This window comes from Salmo salar, chromosome 15, assembly GCF_965601325.2.
Source record: "Salmo salar chromosome 15, fSalSal1, whole genome shotgun sequence".
Classification (NCBI taxonomy): Eukaryota; Metazoa; Chordata; class Actinopteri; order Salmoniformes; family Salmonidae; genus Salmo; species Salmo salar.
Window position 1 is genome coordinate 48,015,912 of NC_138305.1, and position 18,237 is coordinate 48,034,148.

At 42.5% G+C, this 18,237-nt stretch overlaps 1 protein-coding gene across 1 annotated transcript; it reads left to right on the forward strand.

Annotated features, from left to right (window-relative positions):
• Nucleotides 1–8,006: 8,006 nt before the first annotated feature.
• Nucleotides 8,007–13,935, forward strand: LOC106571492 (terminal nucleotidyltransferase 5A). The gene is made up of 2 exons (XM_014144653.3): nt 8,007–9,248; nt 10,453–13,935. The coding sequence occupies exons 1-2, from the start codon at nt 8,811–8,813 to the stop codon at nt 11,332–11,334; spliced, it is 1,320 nt and encodes a 439-aa protein (XP_014000128.1). The 5' UTR covers nt 8,007–8,810; the 3' UTR covers nt 11,335–13,935.
• The last annotated feature ends 4,302 nt before the right edge of the window (nt 13,936–18,237 follow it).

Consider the following 18,237-nt stretch of genomic DNA (forward strand, 5'->3'; position numbering starts at 1 on the left):
GTAAATATGGTATTTGAACTGATTGTATATAACTTCTTACTTTCTCATGTTTTTCTTTTTTTTTTCTCCTGTGTTTTTTCTACCGTATGCTATTTTTAGTGCTATATTCATTACAGCATTATTGGGTTTGGAGCTTGCAACTAAGGCATTTCACTGTACTTGTGCATGTGACATTAAAACATAGTAGTTATGACCACTTCAAGCCTGACTGTGACTCACCCTTCAGTGCATGCGACAGAGACAGTGCGCTCGTGGTCTCAGCGACTATAGAGCCTGACTCCAAACCAGCTGGCTCAGACTCACTGACTGTATAATGACCACATGAGTTAGTAAGTATAGTCACTGTCAGCATTTTCTCTCCCCCCAAAAACCATCAGAACAGTGATTGATACAGAATGGAACATAAATAAACTCAGGATAAGCAGAGCGAGGATTAGAGTATGTTTACAGAAGGATATTTGATTGAAATCGTGGCTATTTGGAGAGAAAAAAATGAAAACCTTCGGGCCCTTTTCAATCAAAGTTTCCGGATGAGTCAAAATCGAATTCTTCCCATGCAAGAAGACAACATTTGCATTTCCTAATATCTCTTATAACTATTTATTTGAATTTAATAGCACCCTTAGCAGAGTTATTTTCTTTTACTTCCTGTATGGTCATTGAACCAGATAATAGGCCATGGACATAACAGAGTACACACTACAGCGTTATATAATGGTCTGTAATACACACGTATCTATCTTACTTATGAGCGTGAGATTAAGATTGGATAGTGGTCCTACAGGGATGCCCCTGAAGGATCGTATACTGTGGGAAACCCCAGATACTGTATGTTGATTTAACCCCACAGTATGTTTCTGTAGTGTTGGTGTTACCAGGGAGAAATCCCTGTAGGAGGTGAATGAGGGGTTGACAGGTAGTATCAAATCCAGTAGCCTGTAGACACCAAACGTAGAACCATAACAACAGAACTGCTTTACAAATGTGACAATAAAGTTGTATTCTATTCGATACTCCAGGCTACAGAAAGATGGTTGATATAAACCCTCAGAACATAAAAATGTAAGCTTGTTTTATTTCAATGTTTGTAAATAAAGTAAATGTAAACAAACATTATATAGCCTCAAAACGTGGTTAAAACTATCATTTTAATATCATGAATGGTCACACCTTGCATCCGTAGCTCTGTCTATGAATTTGAGAGTGGTTACATTTCTCCAGCCCCATCACAGCTTTTTACTGAAACAGGTGTGGAGAGCAGTTTGTTGTTGTTTCTACTGCTTATAGACTAAAACATATCTGAAATCAATTACTACCAGATATGGGAGAAATAACTTCTTTAGTTGCATAAAAAAGTAATGCGCATCTATGTGTCTCTGACATTCTGATTCTCATTTGTGTTTGAACTTTTGTTTAAATCAAAACACTGTGCTTGACAACCAGCAGAAGAGAACCTACTTACCATTTGAGACCTCCTTACTGTTTCAGTGGAGAGGACACAAAAGGACTCAAGCGTTCTGTCCTCTCCTGCCTTTCTGTGGGTGCAGTGAATAACTGTAAAGACTGCCACCTAGTGTCAGCTAAGAGGGAGACTTCTTGGAGGCATTCTCCATTGATAGAAAGTCTAGTTGATGGACCTGGTGCTGTTTAGTCCAGCAGATGGCAGAACGGTACCTTATAGTTGTATGACTTGTTAGACAGTGAGTGAAAGGGAGAGAGAAGACAGTTCTTATTCCCTACCTTTCTACCCAAGTGTACACTTTAGGGAGAAGGGTAGAGAATCCCACAGCAGCTTGTGTGTGACGGGGTGAAAGACTGTGCTGTATCTTAAGAAGATATATTGTGGGTAGATAAGCAGCAGGAAAGTGTGGGGTGTTGCTGTGTGTGCCTGTGTGAAATAATTGCTAATAATATTAATGTGGAGATCACATTTCATTACACGGAATCAAACAGGAACTGAGTCAGAGTTCTCTCAGCTAACTGACTCACTTCCTGTTTATGTCGCTGTGGCAATCAATGCCAGTCCTCCGGAAAGGTCACTCAACATAAGGGGAAAACAGCCTGATTAAAGACAATCAGCCATGGAAATAGATTGGACATAAGTAGAATGGACATGGGTTTCAATCCGACATGCAATAGCTATGTTTCCATTAACTTGATCAGTGATTATTTTTGTCATCATTTAGAATGTTTGCATAGAAAATAGATGTGACAATTGTCTGCTAGGCTCCGTTTCCATTTAACTATCTTGTGTTGATAAAAACACCTGGACGTAATGACGTCACACCAAAAATGTTCACAAAAAACTACAATGTCAAATAAAAGGTAGTGGTTGAAGTGTTTCTATTACCCATTTAGACAAATTAAGCATTAACAAATGCTTAATTTGTTAATGCACAGTGGCGACCCGTCATTCAGGGCAGGTGGGGCCCCACCTGTTTTGAGACCCACATTTTTAGCATGTTATTTTGGCATTAATACTTGTCACATATCCGTTTGCAAACAAGGTAAAAAAAATATATAGATATCATTGAGTTAATAAAGCTGCATACAAACATGGTCTCTTTTTGGTTTTCTTGAGTACGGCACTCCAAAATGCAGGTGTTTCAGACTAGCTCAGTGCTTTCTGTGGTGGTGGGGCAAGCCAGCAGAAAAAGAGTGTTGCACCGAGTGTTGCACCGTGATTGGCTCAGTGTTCTGTCACTCATGGGGATACTATGTCACCGCTAAGTCTAAGGGTAGAGCTAGAAAATGCAAGCCCCTTGGGTGCTGCCATAGTTACATTACAAATGCTCATCCAAGAAGGCTCAAGGTCATTGGCCACAGATAGAATGACATCAAATCACATATCTACAGTAGCTTTGATTGGACTGATTATGTCAACATCATACTTTAAAAATCTTAGCTAGCAGTCATCATTATGAATCAAGTCGACAATCAACTGGCAAATCCTTTTTAATCCTTGTCATATGAAGATAAATAATAAAGAGAAATTATAGATAAAATGTATCGGTGCTCATCGGCCATTGGACATAAACATTACACAACAAGTTGGAAATCGCAAATTCAACAATGAGTGGTTTGGAAGGAATCAGTGGCTGACCGCCGTGCCACCTTCCCGTTCAAGTGAGCACAGCACAAGGTGAGTCCAAAAATGATGTAATATGCCAGGGAGATATAAACTCATCAAAAAAAGAAACGTCTAAATAACTTCACAGATCTTCATTGTAAAGGGTTTAAACAGTGCTTATTCAATTAACCATCAGCAATTAATGAACATGCACCTGTGGAACAGTCGTTAAGACACATACAGCTTCCAGACGGTAGGCAATTAAGGTCACAGTTATGAAAACTTAGGACACTAAAGAGGCCTTTCTATTGACTCTGAAAAACACCAAAAGAAAGATGCCCAGAGTCCCTGCTCATCTGCGTGAACGTGCCTTAGGCATGCTGCAAGGAGGCATGAGGACTGCAGATGTGGCCAAGGCAATAAATTGCAATGTACGTAATGTGAGACACTTAAGACAGTGCTACAGGGAGACAGGACAGGCAGCTGATTGTTCTCGCAGTAACAACACCTGCACAGGATCGGTACATCCGAACATCACAACTGAGGGACAGGTACAGGATGGGAACAACAACTGCCCGAGTTACACCAGGAACGCACAATCCCTCCATCAGTGCTCAGACTGTCCACAATAGGCTGAGAGAGGCTGGACTGAGGGCTTGTAGGCCTGTTGTAAGGCAGGTCCTCACCAGACATCACCGGCAACAACGTCGCCTATGGGCACAAACCCACCGTCAATGGACCAGACAGGACTGGCAAAAAGTACTCTTCACTGACGAGTCGTGGTTTTGTCTCACCAGGGGTGATGGTCAGATTCGCGTTTATCGATGAAGGAATGAGCGTTACACCGAGGCCTGTACTCTGGAGCGGGATCGATTTGGAGGTGGAGGGTCCGTCATGGTCTGGGGTGATGTGTCACAGCATCATCGGACTGAGCTTGTTGTCATTGCAGGCAATCTCAACGCTGTGCGTTACAGGGAAGACATCTTCCTCCCTCATGTGGTACCCTTCCTGCAGGCTCATCCTGACATTACCCTCCAGCATGACAATGCCACCAGCCATACTACTCGTGCTGTGCGTGATTTCCTGCAAGACAGGAATGTCAGTGTTCTGCCATGGCCAGCGAAGAGCCCTGATCTCAATCTTATTGAGCATGTCTTGGACCTGTTGGATCGGAGGGTGAGGGCTAGGGCCATTCCCCAGAAATGTCTGGGAACTTGCAGGTGCCTTGGCGGAAGAGTGGTGTAACATCTCACAGCAAGAACTGGCAAATCTGGTGCAGTCCATGAGGAGGAGATGCACTGCAGCTGGTGGCCACACCAGATACTGACTGTTACTTTTGATTTTGACCCCCCCTTTGTTCAGGGACACATTATTCCATTTCTGTTAGTCACATGTCTGTGGAACTTGTTCAGTTTATGTCTCAGTTGTTGAATCTTGTTATGTTCATACAAATATTTACACATGTTAAGTTTGCTGAAATAAACACAGTTGACAGTGAGAGGACGTTTCTTTTTTTGCTGAGTTTATATACTGTAGCTAAGAAAGTAATCCTAAGTGTATGTTGTTCTAAGCTATTAGTAGCACATGTGCCTCACCCTAATCATTTGGTCCCTTTCCCCCACATAACTTAGCCGACTGTTCTGACTTGGTGATGCACATGGGCCTGTTTTAGAGAAATGTCATCATCGAATATTGTAAGAGCTTTCATTTTCTGCTTATATGCCCCCTTTATTTATCCTACGGTTCTGACTTGGTGTACTGGGAGACTACTGTAAGAACAGCCCATGTTATGAATTATGTCGCTGTACATTTCAAAAGTGCTGAACAAATAGTTTTGTGACTATGTCCTTCTTAACTCGCTTATTAATGTCTTAATCGAAAGGAAATTATTTAGTGATGTTGCCTTGTGAACAGCAATGCCTTAAATAGCCTAATTAACAAGTTACTAATTTATCAAGACACACAGTCACACTGTTACATAGTACCCTTTAGGGATGGGAGCTGTCCATCTTGGTTTAGCTGGCAGGCCGAGTCAGCGAATCTCATTAGCAATGGAGCCGTTTAGCTAAGGCTTACTAAGCGTGCTCCAGAAGGTCAGTTCTGGAGCGGTAGCTCATTAAGGTCAGTGCCACAGGGAGGGGTGAGAGTGGCCATATAGAAATGCAACCTGTAGAATGAAAATATGTCTGTAATTTTACACATACTGTATCATGGGCCAAGAATTCCAAGGTACATTGTCTAGAAAGGCCACTACTCCACCTGTGCTAGCACTTCTATTCCATAAACCATGTGCTTTTTACAAGCTATATATCCTTGTTAGAATCTATATTTCACAGACGTATGGAATTGCAGTACAACTGAAGTTACCTCTCCAAACTGTCTAATGTCCAGTGAGTTCTATGTACTGTCTATCTATGAGTATCAGTTAAGCACAGTAGGTCAATGCATCTTTTCTGGGCCTGCTCTGAGGGACAGTGGGAGGGAGGAAGGGTGGGGATGTACATTCGGCTCTCACAGGCTCATGGTAATCTTATAATGAATTTCCGGAGGGGGGGGGGGGGGGGGGGATCTGCAGTCTTCGCCTGTTCATCTAAATGGCTGTATCATGGGGAGGGTCTCCTAAGCCTGACATTGAGTCAATAGGTGATTGGAGACTGTTAAATGGATCCTCTCTTTCTCACCTATTCGCTATAGCTGATATCCTTTTTTATACAGGTACATCGTATTTCTGCACTATAGCTGCGTGTGTACTTACTATGTAGCCTAATGTGCATGCACTGCAGCCTTGAAGAAATACAGTTTTACTGTATTGTATAATGTATTGAATTAATTTATTGCACTGCATTTTATTATATTCTATTGCAAGCTTCCTTGTGGGACAAACAGAAGCTAACCCATGGTGAAAAAGGCTAGGTAACTAGAGGATTCATAATAATCTCTTGTTACAATAAGTCTTCAAAGATCCTTTTGTTATTCTTGGTAAAAATCAGCCTCTATAAACCAATCAGTTCACTCAACTGCCCTCTCTTTGCCCTCCTGTGTGAACGTGACTATGTATAATCTCACCCGGAAACACGTAGCTGCATTCTGAACTCTAACCCTACTACCTCTACGACTTAGTCTCAGACACACAGAACATCCCCTAGACTAGAGTAGATGGTCCAGGGTTGTGTAACATTATGTAAGTCCTGTGTCTTACCCTTTCCCCCAGATGTTGACCACCATCTTCCTTAATCCATTATGATTCTGGGGTAAAACTGTTTGGGTGGAGGTGAGGGTAGGCTATACTGTGCTGAATTTCTTGAGTCATTTCATTGGCAAGTTTGCAAGTCTGGCAAAGTAGCCATACAGAAATGGTGGGTTGAAATTGCAGTCATTCTTTCTGCATGGACTATATTCTAGATACTATTGTGAAACGATTAATCCAAAAACCACTGTGTAATTATGATATCCAAATGTAGTTAATGGATCTATTTTCCATTCTGTTCCTGGATAGGGACTCCCTTTGCAGAGGTGTGACATGTCAGAGTGTTGTCTTTCGCCACCTCTTCCCTCATACACCTCTGTCTTTTCCAACAGGCTAGCCCTGGGGAAGAGTGTATGGTTTCATAGCGTGATTGTGCAAAGGTTTCTCTTCCAGGTTTCTGTTTATAGACCCAAAATGGCCATGCCCTCTGTGTCAGTAAAAGAGTGGTTTTACAATGTGGAGCATGCATAGGGCCAGGTCATTCGCCAGGGTGGTCTTTCCTTCCTGATTTCTGCCAGGGAGTTATACATGTAACACTGTAAAAGAGCAACTTAGGTTTATCAGTCATGGGAAAAACACAGGTCTACTAGGAACAGTATGAGCTCTGTGTGTGTGTGTGTGTGTGTGTGTGTGTGTGTGTGTGTGTGTGTGTGTGTGTGTGTGTGTGTGTGTGTGTGTGTGTGTGTGTGTGTGTGTGTGTGTGTGTGTGTGTGTGTGTGTGTGTACATACATGTACATGCGTGTGTGGGACTATGTGTGTATGCATGTATATGTGTGTGTGTGCGCAACTGTGTTACTGTACATACAGGGTAATCTGCAGTAAGATGGTTTATGGCCTAGTCAACAGTGACGCAGATATGCCAGTGAAGCTCTATCTGATGGATTCTGAGTGACAAGTACTGTAAAATTGGGAATTGTGAATACTGACTTTTTAAATATTTGACATGTGAGCTTACACTTCGAGAGGGAGATTTTGAAACCCCTAGAGGGCGATATAGGGAAGGATCTTGCATCGCCCAGTTTATATCAAGAGATGAATATGACTGATAGTTAACATGAATACTTGTGTAAACAACATGATCTACATATCTGACACAATACTACACATAATTAAAGGTACTCTCTGTGACACATGTGAAGAGTATGATGTACATGTTGGAGTTTGTCAAACAACACATGCATGTGGCTTTTAGTAGTGAATCTTCAGGGTGTAAAATAACTGAAAAGCATATCAAAATCCCTGTGCAAAATGTGTTGCATCTATAAAAACAGCCCTGCAAGACTTCTTGTAGAATGTGCCTAGTGACAGATCTAAAATCAGCCTTCATTCTGCCAATATAACGTTAATCTATGGGGTGGAGAAACTGATCTCAGATCAGCATATGGGACAACTTTATTCCCTTACTACATTTGCACACACTGTACATATATTTTTATTTTGTGTTATTGACTGTACGTTTGTTTATGCCATGTGTAACTCTGTTGTTGTTTTTGTCGCACTGCTTTGCTTTATCTTGGCCAGGTCGCAGTTGTAAATGAGAACTTGTTCTCACCTGGCCTACCTGGTTAAATAAAGGTGAACAAAATGTTTTAAAAATAATTGCGCGTTGCGAGCGATGTACCCTGACGCACCGATTACAGCGATTGGTGGAACGAGCTGCCACTCAAACTAACCATCACCACTGTTCCTTCGCAGGGGAAAACATTTTCGACGTCAGAACCTCTCAGTGGTGCGACGCACTGCCATCAAGCGAAACACGGGCAACATGTAACGCGCAAGTAGAAGCAATACACCATTTTATGGCATGGTATGTGAAGGTGTATAGGAATACGTCTTTCGTAGGTTAAATCTGACGCGTAAAAGAGCAGCAGAGATATATTCGAAAGGACGCGAAACCTGCTGCGTATAAAAGTGGGAGGAAAATAAACTTTTGGAGGTGCTGAAATGTTTTTGATTCTAACAGAAGAGGCGATTTATGTTAGGAGTGGGGATACAACTTAAGAAAGTGAAAGACGCTATTCTGTATCAATGCTAATTGACAGGCGCAACTTTAGGCGATGGCGACCCAGACGGAAGAGAAAGCGCACAGTGACCTAACTAATACGGGACAGTGAGCTAGGCCCACGGCTGTACAAGCCCGCGAGACCCGCCCAACAATCGAATAATATCCCGGTGAACTTGGGGAAAGAGAAGAGATTGGACAGCTAGCTTTACGCAGCGCAACGAGCTGAACATATACCCCGACTTCACTACAAGCAACTGAGAAGTGGAACTACGTCTGCTGTGCGTAAATTGGAGACGACACAGCTTGTTATGATGAACAACGTTATCTAAAGGACGGCGATAAAGGTAAATACAGGCAGTTGATGTGGCCAAAGCACTCTGGCAAGCTACTCCTGCGGCAACACGGCTCCCTTATTTCACAGCAAAGCAAGAGACGGAGGGAGTGAACCCTTTTGTCGTTTCCATTTTCATATCTACCTTTTATCAATATGGGCGAGAAAGTCGACTCAAGAGGATCGACTCCAGTGGAGGGCTGTTTGGTTGACGGGGAGAGCAGCAACCTCAGCGTGCTGAACTGGGAACAAGTGCAGCGCCTGGACGCCATCCTGGCTGGGTCCATCCCCATCCACGGCCGCTGGAACTTCCCAACCCTGGAGATTAAACCGCGGGACATCGTCAAAGTGGTCCGGTGTCGCATGGAGGAGAAACGCATACATGTCCGGGAGGTCCGCCTGAACGGTTCCGCAGCCAGCCATGTTCTCCACGAGGACAGCGGTTTGGGATGGAAGGATCTGGACTTGATATTCTGTGCCGACATGAAAGGCGAACTAGAGTTCCAGACGGTGAAGGATATAGTTCTTGACGCTCTACTAGACTTCTTACCCGAGGGAGTGAACAAGGAGAAGATCACACCAGTGACCTTAAAGGTAATTTAACTTTTATTATCATTTGACATGATCATTTCAGATTCATACTGCTGGTTAATACAGTGTATTACGTAACAGTTTAGATGCGCAAATGTTTGTATGAATATTGCATGCTGCGTATTTTTTTGTATTTTATTTTTTATTTTACCTTTTATTTAACTAGGCAAGTCAGATAAGAACAAATTCTTATTTTCAATGACGGCCTAGGAACAGTGGGTTAACTGCCTTGTTCGGGAGCAGAACGTATCATGGCTTGCGTTACAATGCAACCAGTGAAAGTTATGTTCCAGTATGAGAATGCAGTACATTCGTTTTACATCTTCATTTCCCCTCAATGAGCTTACTGCAATAAATTATGTCAATCCACATCGTAATAACATTATTTTTTTGCAGTATGCCTATGATGCATTCATGGATTCTAAGCTGCATGGTGATAAGGCTGCAGATAGTAGAAACGGTGGTTTCCACTACAAAGAGGATTCAAACTAATCCAATTGGAATGGGATCCGCTCATTTACCTAGATACCTACTTACGAATGACCCGACACTAGAGCTGTCCAGCAGACCAAATAAGGGAGAAGATTACCTCTGTTCAATGCAAAACATATAGGGTGTTTCTCAATATGCATACTACCGTGGTCCACACTCTCATGTTCTGAGTGCATTCTCCGAGGACATTCCCTTGAGTACGTTCTTGTGGGGATGAGAGTGTGGAGAATGCATAAAACAATACATTTGAAAAGCACTCACACTCCCCCTACGATATATCGTCAAAAATAATATCCCGATATGTAACTGTATCAATGATTTTTTTCCGCTCATCACTAATAGATATGCTGATAATGCTATACTTAAGCAATAAGGCCCGAGGGGTTGTGGTATATGGCCAATATATCACTGCTAAGTGCCTGGATACAGCCCTTAGCGGTGGTATATTGGACATATACCACCAGTCCCCAAGGTGCCTTATTGCTATTATAAACTGTTTACCAATATAATTAGAAGAGTAAAAATAAATGTTTTGTCATACCCAAGGTATACGTCTGATTTACAATGGTTTTCAGCCAATCAGCTTTCAGGTCTCGAACCAACCAATTAATAAAATACAAAATATAATTAATGTATTTAATGTATCTAATCTTTCATTTATTATTACCATTTACCATAGACATGTATTCTTATGACTTTATTGTTGTGTTTTCAGGAGGCCTATGTGCAGAAGATGGTGAAGGTGTGTAATGACTCAGACCGCTGGAGCCTCATCTCCCTCTCCAACAACAGAGGCAAGAATGTGGAGTTAAAGTTTGTGGACTCTCTGCGTCGCCAGTTTGAGTTCAGTGTGGACTCCTTCCAGATTCGCCTGGACTCCCTTCTCCTCTTCTACGAGTGCTCCGAGCACCCCATGGCAGCCACCTTCCACCCCACCATCCTGGGAGAGAGCGTCTATGGTGATTTCTCCGCCGCCCTCGACCACCTACGCAAACGCCTCATCTGCACGCGGAGTCCCGAGGAAATTCGCGGTGGAGGTCTACTGAAATACTGCCATCTGCTGGTCCGGGGTTTCTGTGCGGCTTCCGGACCCGAAATGAAACTTCTGCAACGCTACATGTGCTCCAGGTTCTTCATAGACTTCCCAGAGGTGGGCGAGCAGAGGAGGAAGCTGGAATCCTACCTCCAGAACCACTTTGTGGGTCTCGAGGACAGGAAATACGACTATCTGGCCACTCTGCATGGAGTAGTGCGGGAGAGCACCGTGTGCCTGATGGGCCACGAGAGGAGACAGACACTGGGCCTCATCTCCTCCCTGGCCCTTCGGGTCCTTGCCGAGCAGAACGTTATCCCCAACACGGCCAACGTCACCTGCTACTACCAGCCGGCCCCTTACATCGCAGACGGCAACTTCAGTAACTACTACGTGGCCCAGGTGCAGCACGTTTACCCACAGTACCCCCCTCAGCAGTATCCCCCTCAGCAGTACCCCCCTCAGCAGTACCCACCTCAACACCACCCTCCGTCACAGTATCCCCTTCCACACCATCCACCTCCGCACCACCCCATGTACACTGCATGGATGCCCTGCAACTGAGTGTGTGTGGACACACACACATACACACAGTCACTCATGGAACGACAGGATTCTCATCCTAACAAATGGATAGATCACAGGATGATCGTGGTTCCTCTCTGTATTCTGATAGAGAGATAAAGAGAGGTGTAGTTTTGCTTTGGTTTCGAGCAGGATGGATAGGAGAGAAGAGGCCACTTGGATATGGTCAGACCCTGGATAGAAGGCTTTCATCCAGGGCAGAAAGCCAGCGGTGGAGGAGGGTAAAAAGAGGCGAGCCAGAAGAATGCTGATCTAAGATGATGCTGAGGTTGAAGCCAGGAGGCCAGTTTGTCCATGGCTATTAGCCAGGCCTAGATGCCAGGCACCTTGCTGAACAACCAAGCACCGCCACAGAGTGACAAGTATAGGAACATTCGGCTTAGGGCTGAATACTACCAGTGTTGATGCAGTGAAATAATGTACATAACCACCGTGATAATGGTTATGTTTTTGCAAACAATGACTTGTATTTGAGACTCACGCTTGAATATACATACACAGTATAATGTCTAACACTCATACATGTATACAAACACAGACACACTATTAAACATCTCACACCCCAGAGATTGCATACATTTACATAGGCACACACTGAGTGTACGGTGAAAGAAAGTGATCACTGAGAATACAGGAAGTTGTGTACATGTCCTGATTGGTTGGCTAAGAAGACAGAGCGTTGACATTTCTCTGACCAGTGAAAACAAGAAGTGTGAGAGTCTGACCGCAGACATGCAAAAGAAGAACTGGACATAGTTTACAAACCAAAGAGCTATCTTGTAGATACCCACCATTTGGCTGATCAAGGGGGAAAATATGCAATATGTATGTGAATATTTTGCTTTAAGTGCCTACATGTCTAAAAGGAAGAAATAGGTTGTTATATTTTGTCAATAAACCCAGGCCTGTTCATTTTAGACAAAGGACCATGGGCCTTTTAAGGGTGATAGTGTGTTACCTGTGTAAATGAATGTATTTTGGACCAGAAAGGGACACAATGTGGAATTGTTATTGAAGTAGAGGGAGACGGTTTGGACCTTTGACTTAGTGTGTTTCATATCTCCCAACTCAAGAAAGTATAATTGGATGACGAGAGGGGGATGGGTTAGAGTGTAAGAGAGGGGAGGAGTTTACAAGGAGAGTATGTCAACAGAGCGTACTGTAGGTGTTTTTACCAGTAGAGAGAGGGTCCTGAAAGTGTATTTTGGAAATATATGGGAAATGTGTTTTTCACAAGGTGGAAATTGTCCTTTGCCATTTTCTTCTTTGTGACATTTCTGATGTTTTATTTGTGAGATGTTTCCATGTGTGATGTGAGAGAGGGGGAGCGGAAGCATTTTCACCTCTGCAAAGTTTGCACCTGTAATTTTTAAGTAATTAAACATCAAATAATGAACAAAGTAAAGATTAAGAGAAGGATAACTAAGTTAACATCTCAAAGGTATTTTTCTAATTATCTTGTATTCCCCTTATAAAGATGTTAGGCGCAAACTTTGAGCATGTGAAAATACTGGGTAAAACTAACCCTATCAATGCAGACACCTCACATCATTCTATTAAACCTGTTCTTGGATATCTTATTTTTGTATCAATCTCTATTTTTGTACATGTTGTTCGGCTCATGCCATAGTTTTCTTGATTGCCTCGTTCCAAGAGGCTGTACAGAGAGTGTTAATGCAAGTGTGCGTGTGTGTTTGCATGTGTGGGAGAGTGTTATTTCAATAAATTCTCTGGTTTTCCCCAAATCCCGATTGGAGGATTCCCGGAATCAGGAAGGAATAAGCAGGAAATCTCGAATACTCCAACCAGGATTTCTAGAAAAACAGGGAATTTATTGAAAGTTCCCAGAATTTTGCAAACCTAATGATGACTCATACACACAAGGTTAACGGTGTTGCTCATGTAACCTTTTTTAACTTTCTTTTTTGTTTTAAAAACATTATTTTCTAACTAACACGCAAACCACACCGAACACGTTGCGTGCGTGAGTGTTGCAGAATAAATGTACACATGTTATTCAATAATTTCACCCACACAGCCCGCGAACGAGTGTCTGCATAGCCAAGCGCTAACATCCACGAGCGTCAAGTCCCCTCCTTATTGGATTTCACGAAGTTACAGACCCAAGGGGATGCTTGAAAGACAAATGAGGAGAGATGAATTATAGATGACTAACTAGGTATCCCTTTTTATCAGTGGATTAATCGTCGGAGTAGATTTTGTATGACTGGGTAGTAACCCAATGTTTATCTCCCAGGACAAACTAACTAGCAACCGCTAGCTAGCTAAATGTCCATGAATGTTTAATGTATATTATAATTGATTCACAGTTGATTTGGGTATTTTAACCCTATGTGTCATGATCGTGTCTGGTGGGGATAGACAAAATCAACATGCAGACGCACACACGTGGCTGGTGTAGTCGGCATGTAAGAAAGAGAATGTCTTAGAGTCTTATTGTTGTGTAAATGTCTATTTTGATTGCCATCCAATATGGGGTTTGTCAAAGAGTTGGAAATAATGTTTAAAAGCAAGTGTCTAAGATGAAATACTTTTATAATTAAAAAGGATGGAAAATCAGTTATGCACTCAGTTATGACTACACTGACTATACTAAACATTAGGAACACCTTCCTAATATTGAGTTCCACCCCCTTTAGCCCTCAGAACAGCCTCAATTCGTCAGGGTATGGACTCTACAAGGTGTTGAAAGCGTTCCACAGAGGATGCTGGCCCATGTTGACTCCAATGCTTCCCACAGTTGTTTCAAGTTGGCTGGATGTCCTTTGGGTGGTGGACCGTTCTTGATACACTAGGGAAACTGTTGAGCGTGGAAAAACCCAGCAGCGTTGCAGATCTTGACACAAACCGGTGCGCCTGGCACCTACTACTATACCCCGTTCAAAGGCACTAAAATCTATTTGTCTTGCCGATTCACCCTGTGAATGCAACACATACACAATTTAAGTCTCAATTGCCGAAAGGCTTTCTTTAACCTGTCTCCTCCCCTTGATCTACACTGATTGAAGTGGATTTACCAAATTACATCAATAAGGGATAGTAGCTTTCACTTGGTCAGTCTGCCATGGAAAGAACCGGTGTTCTTAATGTTTTGTACACTCAGTGTATGTATACAGTATTTAAATACTCATAACTGTACGTCCCTCATGACCCATGCTCTTTCTGTATGTGGTTCTTTTCTGCTCATTAATTCTCATTTCGATGCCACACCCACCACTGGTGTGCATGGCCAGGGCTCTATTTTCATTTCATCCAACAAATGTATACGCCTTGAGTTTGCTAAACGGCATTGGCACTTGGATTGGAACCAGTGCTTTGGTCAGAAGACATGAAAATAGAGCTCTTTGGCCACGCACACCAGTGGTGTGTTTGGTGTCGAAATGGTGAATGCAGAAAATAACTTCATACCTACTGTAAAAAATGGTGGTGAATCTTTGACGTTATGGCACTATTTTGATTCCACTGGTCCTGGGGCACTTAAGGTCAATGGCATCATTAACTTTGCCCAGTACGAGGACATTTTAGCCAAAAAAACGGGTTGCCTAAAACTTGGCCGCAAGTGGATCTTCCAGCAAGACAATAAACACAAGCACACATCAAAATCCACAAAGAAATGGTTAATGGGCCACTAAATCAAAATTTAGCAATGGCCATCTCTGTCTCTGGACTTGAAACCACTTGAAAACCTGTGATTTGAATTGAAGAGCCATAAGCGCAGACAAAGGATATCAAGGACCTGGAAGGATTCTGTATGGAGGAATGGTCTAAGATCCCTCCCAATGTGTTCTCCCACTCAAAACATTTTAGAAAAAAGCTCAGTGCCGTTATCCTCCCAAGGTGAGGTATTGAAAGCAGGTGTGTCAATCATTTTGACCTCTACCTTTTTGAGAAAAAGTATTGCTTGTTAAACAAAATATCTTTCTCTGAGTAATTTTTTTGCATACATTTGAAGCGTCTGGAGAAGTCTGTTTGGTGCCCCCACTGCGATTGAATGTAATAAAAGCTTAGACAAAGAGGCAGGGTCATAGTGATTTGCATTAGCAATACACATATAGAAATAGACCACAATGATTTTTATTTAACTAGGCAAGTCAGTTAAGAACAAATTCTTATTTACAATGATAGCCTAGGAACAGTGGGTTAACTGCCTTGTTCAGGGGCAGAACAACAGATTTTTATCTTGTCAGCTAAGGGATTCAATCTAGCAACTTTTCGGTTACTGGCCCAATGTTCTAACCAATAGGCTACCAGCCACCCCAATTTGTCAAACTCAACATATATGCCTCTGTGTGTTTTTGTTTGCAAGCTCAAATGAACAGTGAGCACCTCTAGATCACATTATAGCTCTGTATTTCTTATTATTTTATACAGACATTTTTACTTTTCTTTATCAACGGTGCACTTCCGTCACTCGGTCGCGTCATGCCATTGTTTTTGAACATTCTAAAAAGAGGCCCGCCATAGTGGTGCCCAAAAGTCCACTAATGACCTGTCTAATGACTTCATCTACGGCGAGCAATGTCACTATTCATGGGTTGCACGTTTCATTATAATATTTTTTGAATATTCAAATCATTCTCAATGGGCGCTGATGAAGATTTAGTCTTAAGTGCAACATAGTGGTCTGGAAATACAATGACATTGTTAAAGTATGCAAATAATTCGTAGGAAACAACTTTGCCATCATTATGATGTCGTCAAATGTACTTTAGAGAGATGGCAATGTTGCCGTTAGTGAGCAAAGTTAGTCAAAAATGGCTAGCAATGTTAACGTTAGCTAGCTAAAATTCGGTGCTGTCCCCTCAAATTAGCTAGCTAGCTAAAGTTAACCTGCATCTAAAGTAAATCTGGTGACATCCCAATGATGACAAAAGGTTTTCCTATTAATTATTTGCCTCCTTTTGAAATTGTATCGTGTTTCCAAGCCACTATGTTGCACTTAAGATTAAATCTTTATCAGTACCCATTGAGAATGTATTGAGTGGAACCTTCAGTCGGGCATCAGTCCTCAAGAGAAAGATCAAAACAATATTATGACGAAACGTGCAAAACAATGAATAGTGACACGAATCCCTGTGGCTCAGCTTTGGCCAATGTTCCAATAGGGAGACTGCCCAAAATGCTCGTATCACATCAAGCAGACCGTGTAGGATTTCCCTTTCACAGATGTCATCGTCAGACGTCACCCACCATCACTGGGAGTATTTGTCAAACAAAAGCCAGGTGTGTGTCTACCAGTAACCGAAAGGTCGCTGGTTCGAATCCCAAGCCGGCTAGGTGAAAAATCTGTCTGTGCACTCTGTGCACTCTGTCTAAGTCACTCTAGATAAGTCTGTTAAATGATGTAAATGTAATGAACTTGAGTGTGGCACTCCCAGCAGAGCTGAGGAGCAAAGTAGAGAAGAGGAATGAGGGGATTTGCTCCAGGCCTGCGCCATACTAATGTAACCAGGACAGGCCTCCAGAAGTCACTCTCCCTGGTGACAAACTGGCTCTCCTGGCCCTCTTCTGTCTCACTGTCCCCTTGTCTTTCTGTAATTTCTCAGAGGAGGAAAGGACAAAGGTAGTTTTTCCTCACACCTGTTGCATAAGGTGACTCTCGCTTCCCTCCCTCTCTCTCTATGTGTGGTCCCTTTGGGGGTATTAGTGTGTATGATCACCAACAGTAGGGAACCAGGGCAATGTTATCCCCTGCTAAGAGGGAGAGTGGCTGCTAAATATAGTGCTGGCCATCATAAGGACATTACCCTGTCGTCTGGGAAAGCTGATTAGCTCCTTTATAAGCTTTTGATCATGGTCTACTGTGGTTGCTGCAGGGGTATTTACTACCACTTTATTGATCATCACTCTGTTAGGTCACCCTGTCTCCCCTGCTGACTGAACCAGTTCACTTCCTTCTCAGGTGAACACTTAAAAAAAAATGCCAGAAATGTTTCTTATGTTGCACAACACAGGACTGACCTAGATATAGTAATACTGTAGGTGGCCTACATAGTACTGTGATAGTGTTACTAATCAAGGTAGCTGTCCATTTTGTGATGGCGCAATAATGAGGTGATAAGTTTGCCACTTTGTGATGTCACAGTGAAGATAATGACAGTATAGGTCGTTATCAATAAAACGTCACTGTAAGGTGCAGAGCATTCAATTTACATGCTGGGGGAGAAGGAGACTCCCAGCTCCACTAAAATAATTGACATCTGCGTGCTGTTTTCAAGGGATTGTTAAATAAATGTTAACTATTTGGTTGTAATATCATCACCTCTTGAAGAGCATAGTCAGAACTACAATTGTCTGCGTATTTCATGCAAAACCATTGTGCACATTTAGCTCTATCATCAGAGTTATACAGCAAGTAACTGCCTGCTTTTCATGATCAGTAAACATCAACGATAATGTAATTTCAGATACATGAGGGTAGCCTTACAATATAAAGAGTGATATAAAAGTGATATGAACTATACCTGATAAGTATGAGTGGCTTAGGTTAATTTCCCATCCTTTGTGGCCTCCCTTGATGCACAAAATGCCCCCCAAGGGAGGCCAGTTTGGATTTGGCTTCACACCAATCAAAACATCCTAACCAAAACTTCCTTTTAGTTTCTGGTTAGCTTGTGTTGATGTCCTGCAGTAGCTAGCTTGGTAAATCAGCCCTTTCGTAAGCCATGGATGGAGAAGGTCATTTGGACTTGTGGTTTTGTCTTAATTCTCTGATTATGATGGCCATTCTGGCTTAATCATGAATTGAATATATTGTGCCACTGGCCTGACACGATTGAAGTTCAATATGTAGCCTAGATGTAGCCTAGTACTTTTAGCTGGTTCATTGTTGACCATGCGAGGAAGTTCTGCTAGCAAGCA

Coding starts and splice junctions, on each gene's coding strand:
- LOC106571492 (XM_014144653.3), top strand. CDS start 8,811: ATGGGCGAGAAAGTCGACTCAAGAGGATCGACTCCAGTGGAGGGCTGT. Junction 9,249..10,452: donor TCACACCAGTGACCTTAAAG/GTAATTTAACTT, acceptor TTGTGTTTTCAG/GAGGCCTATGTGCAGAAGAT.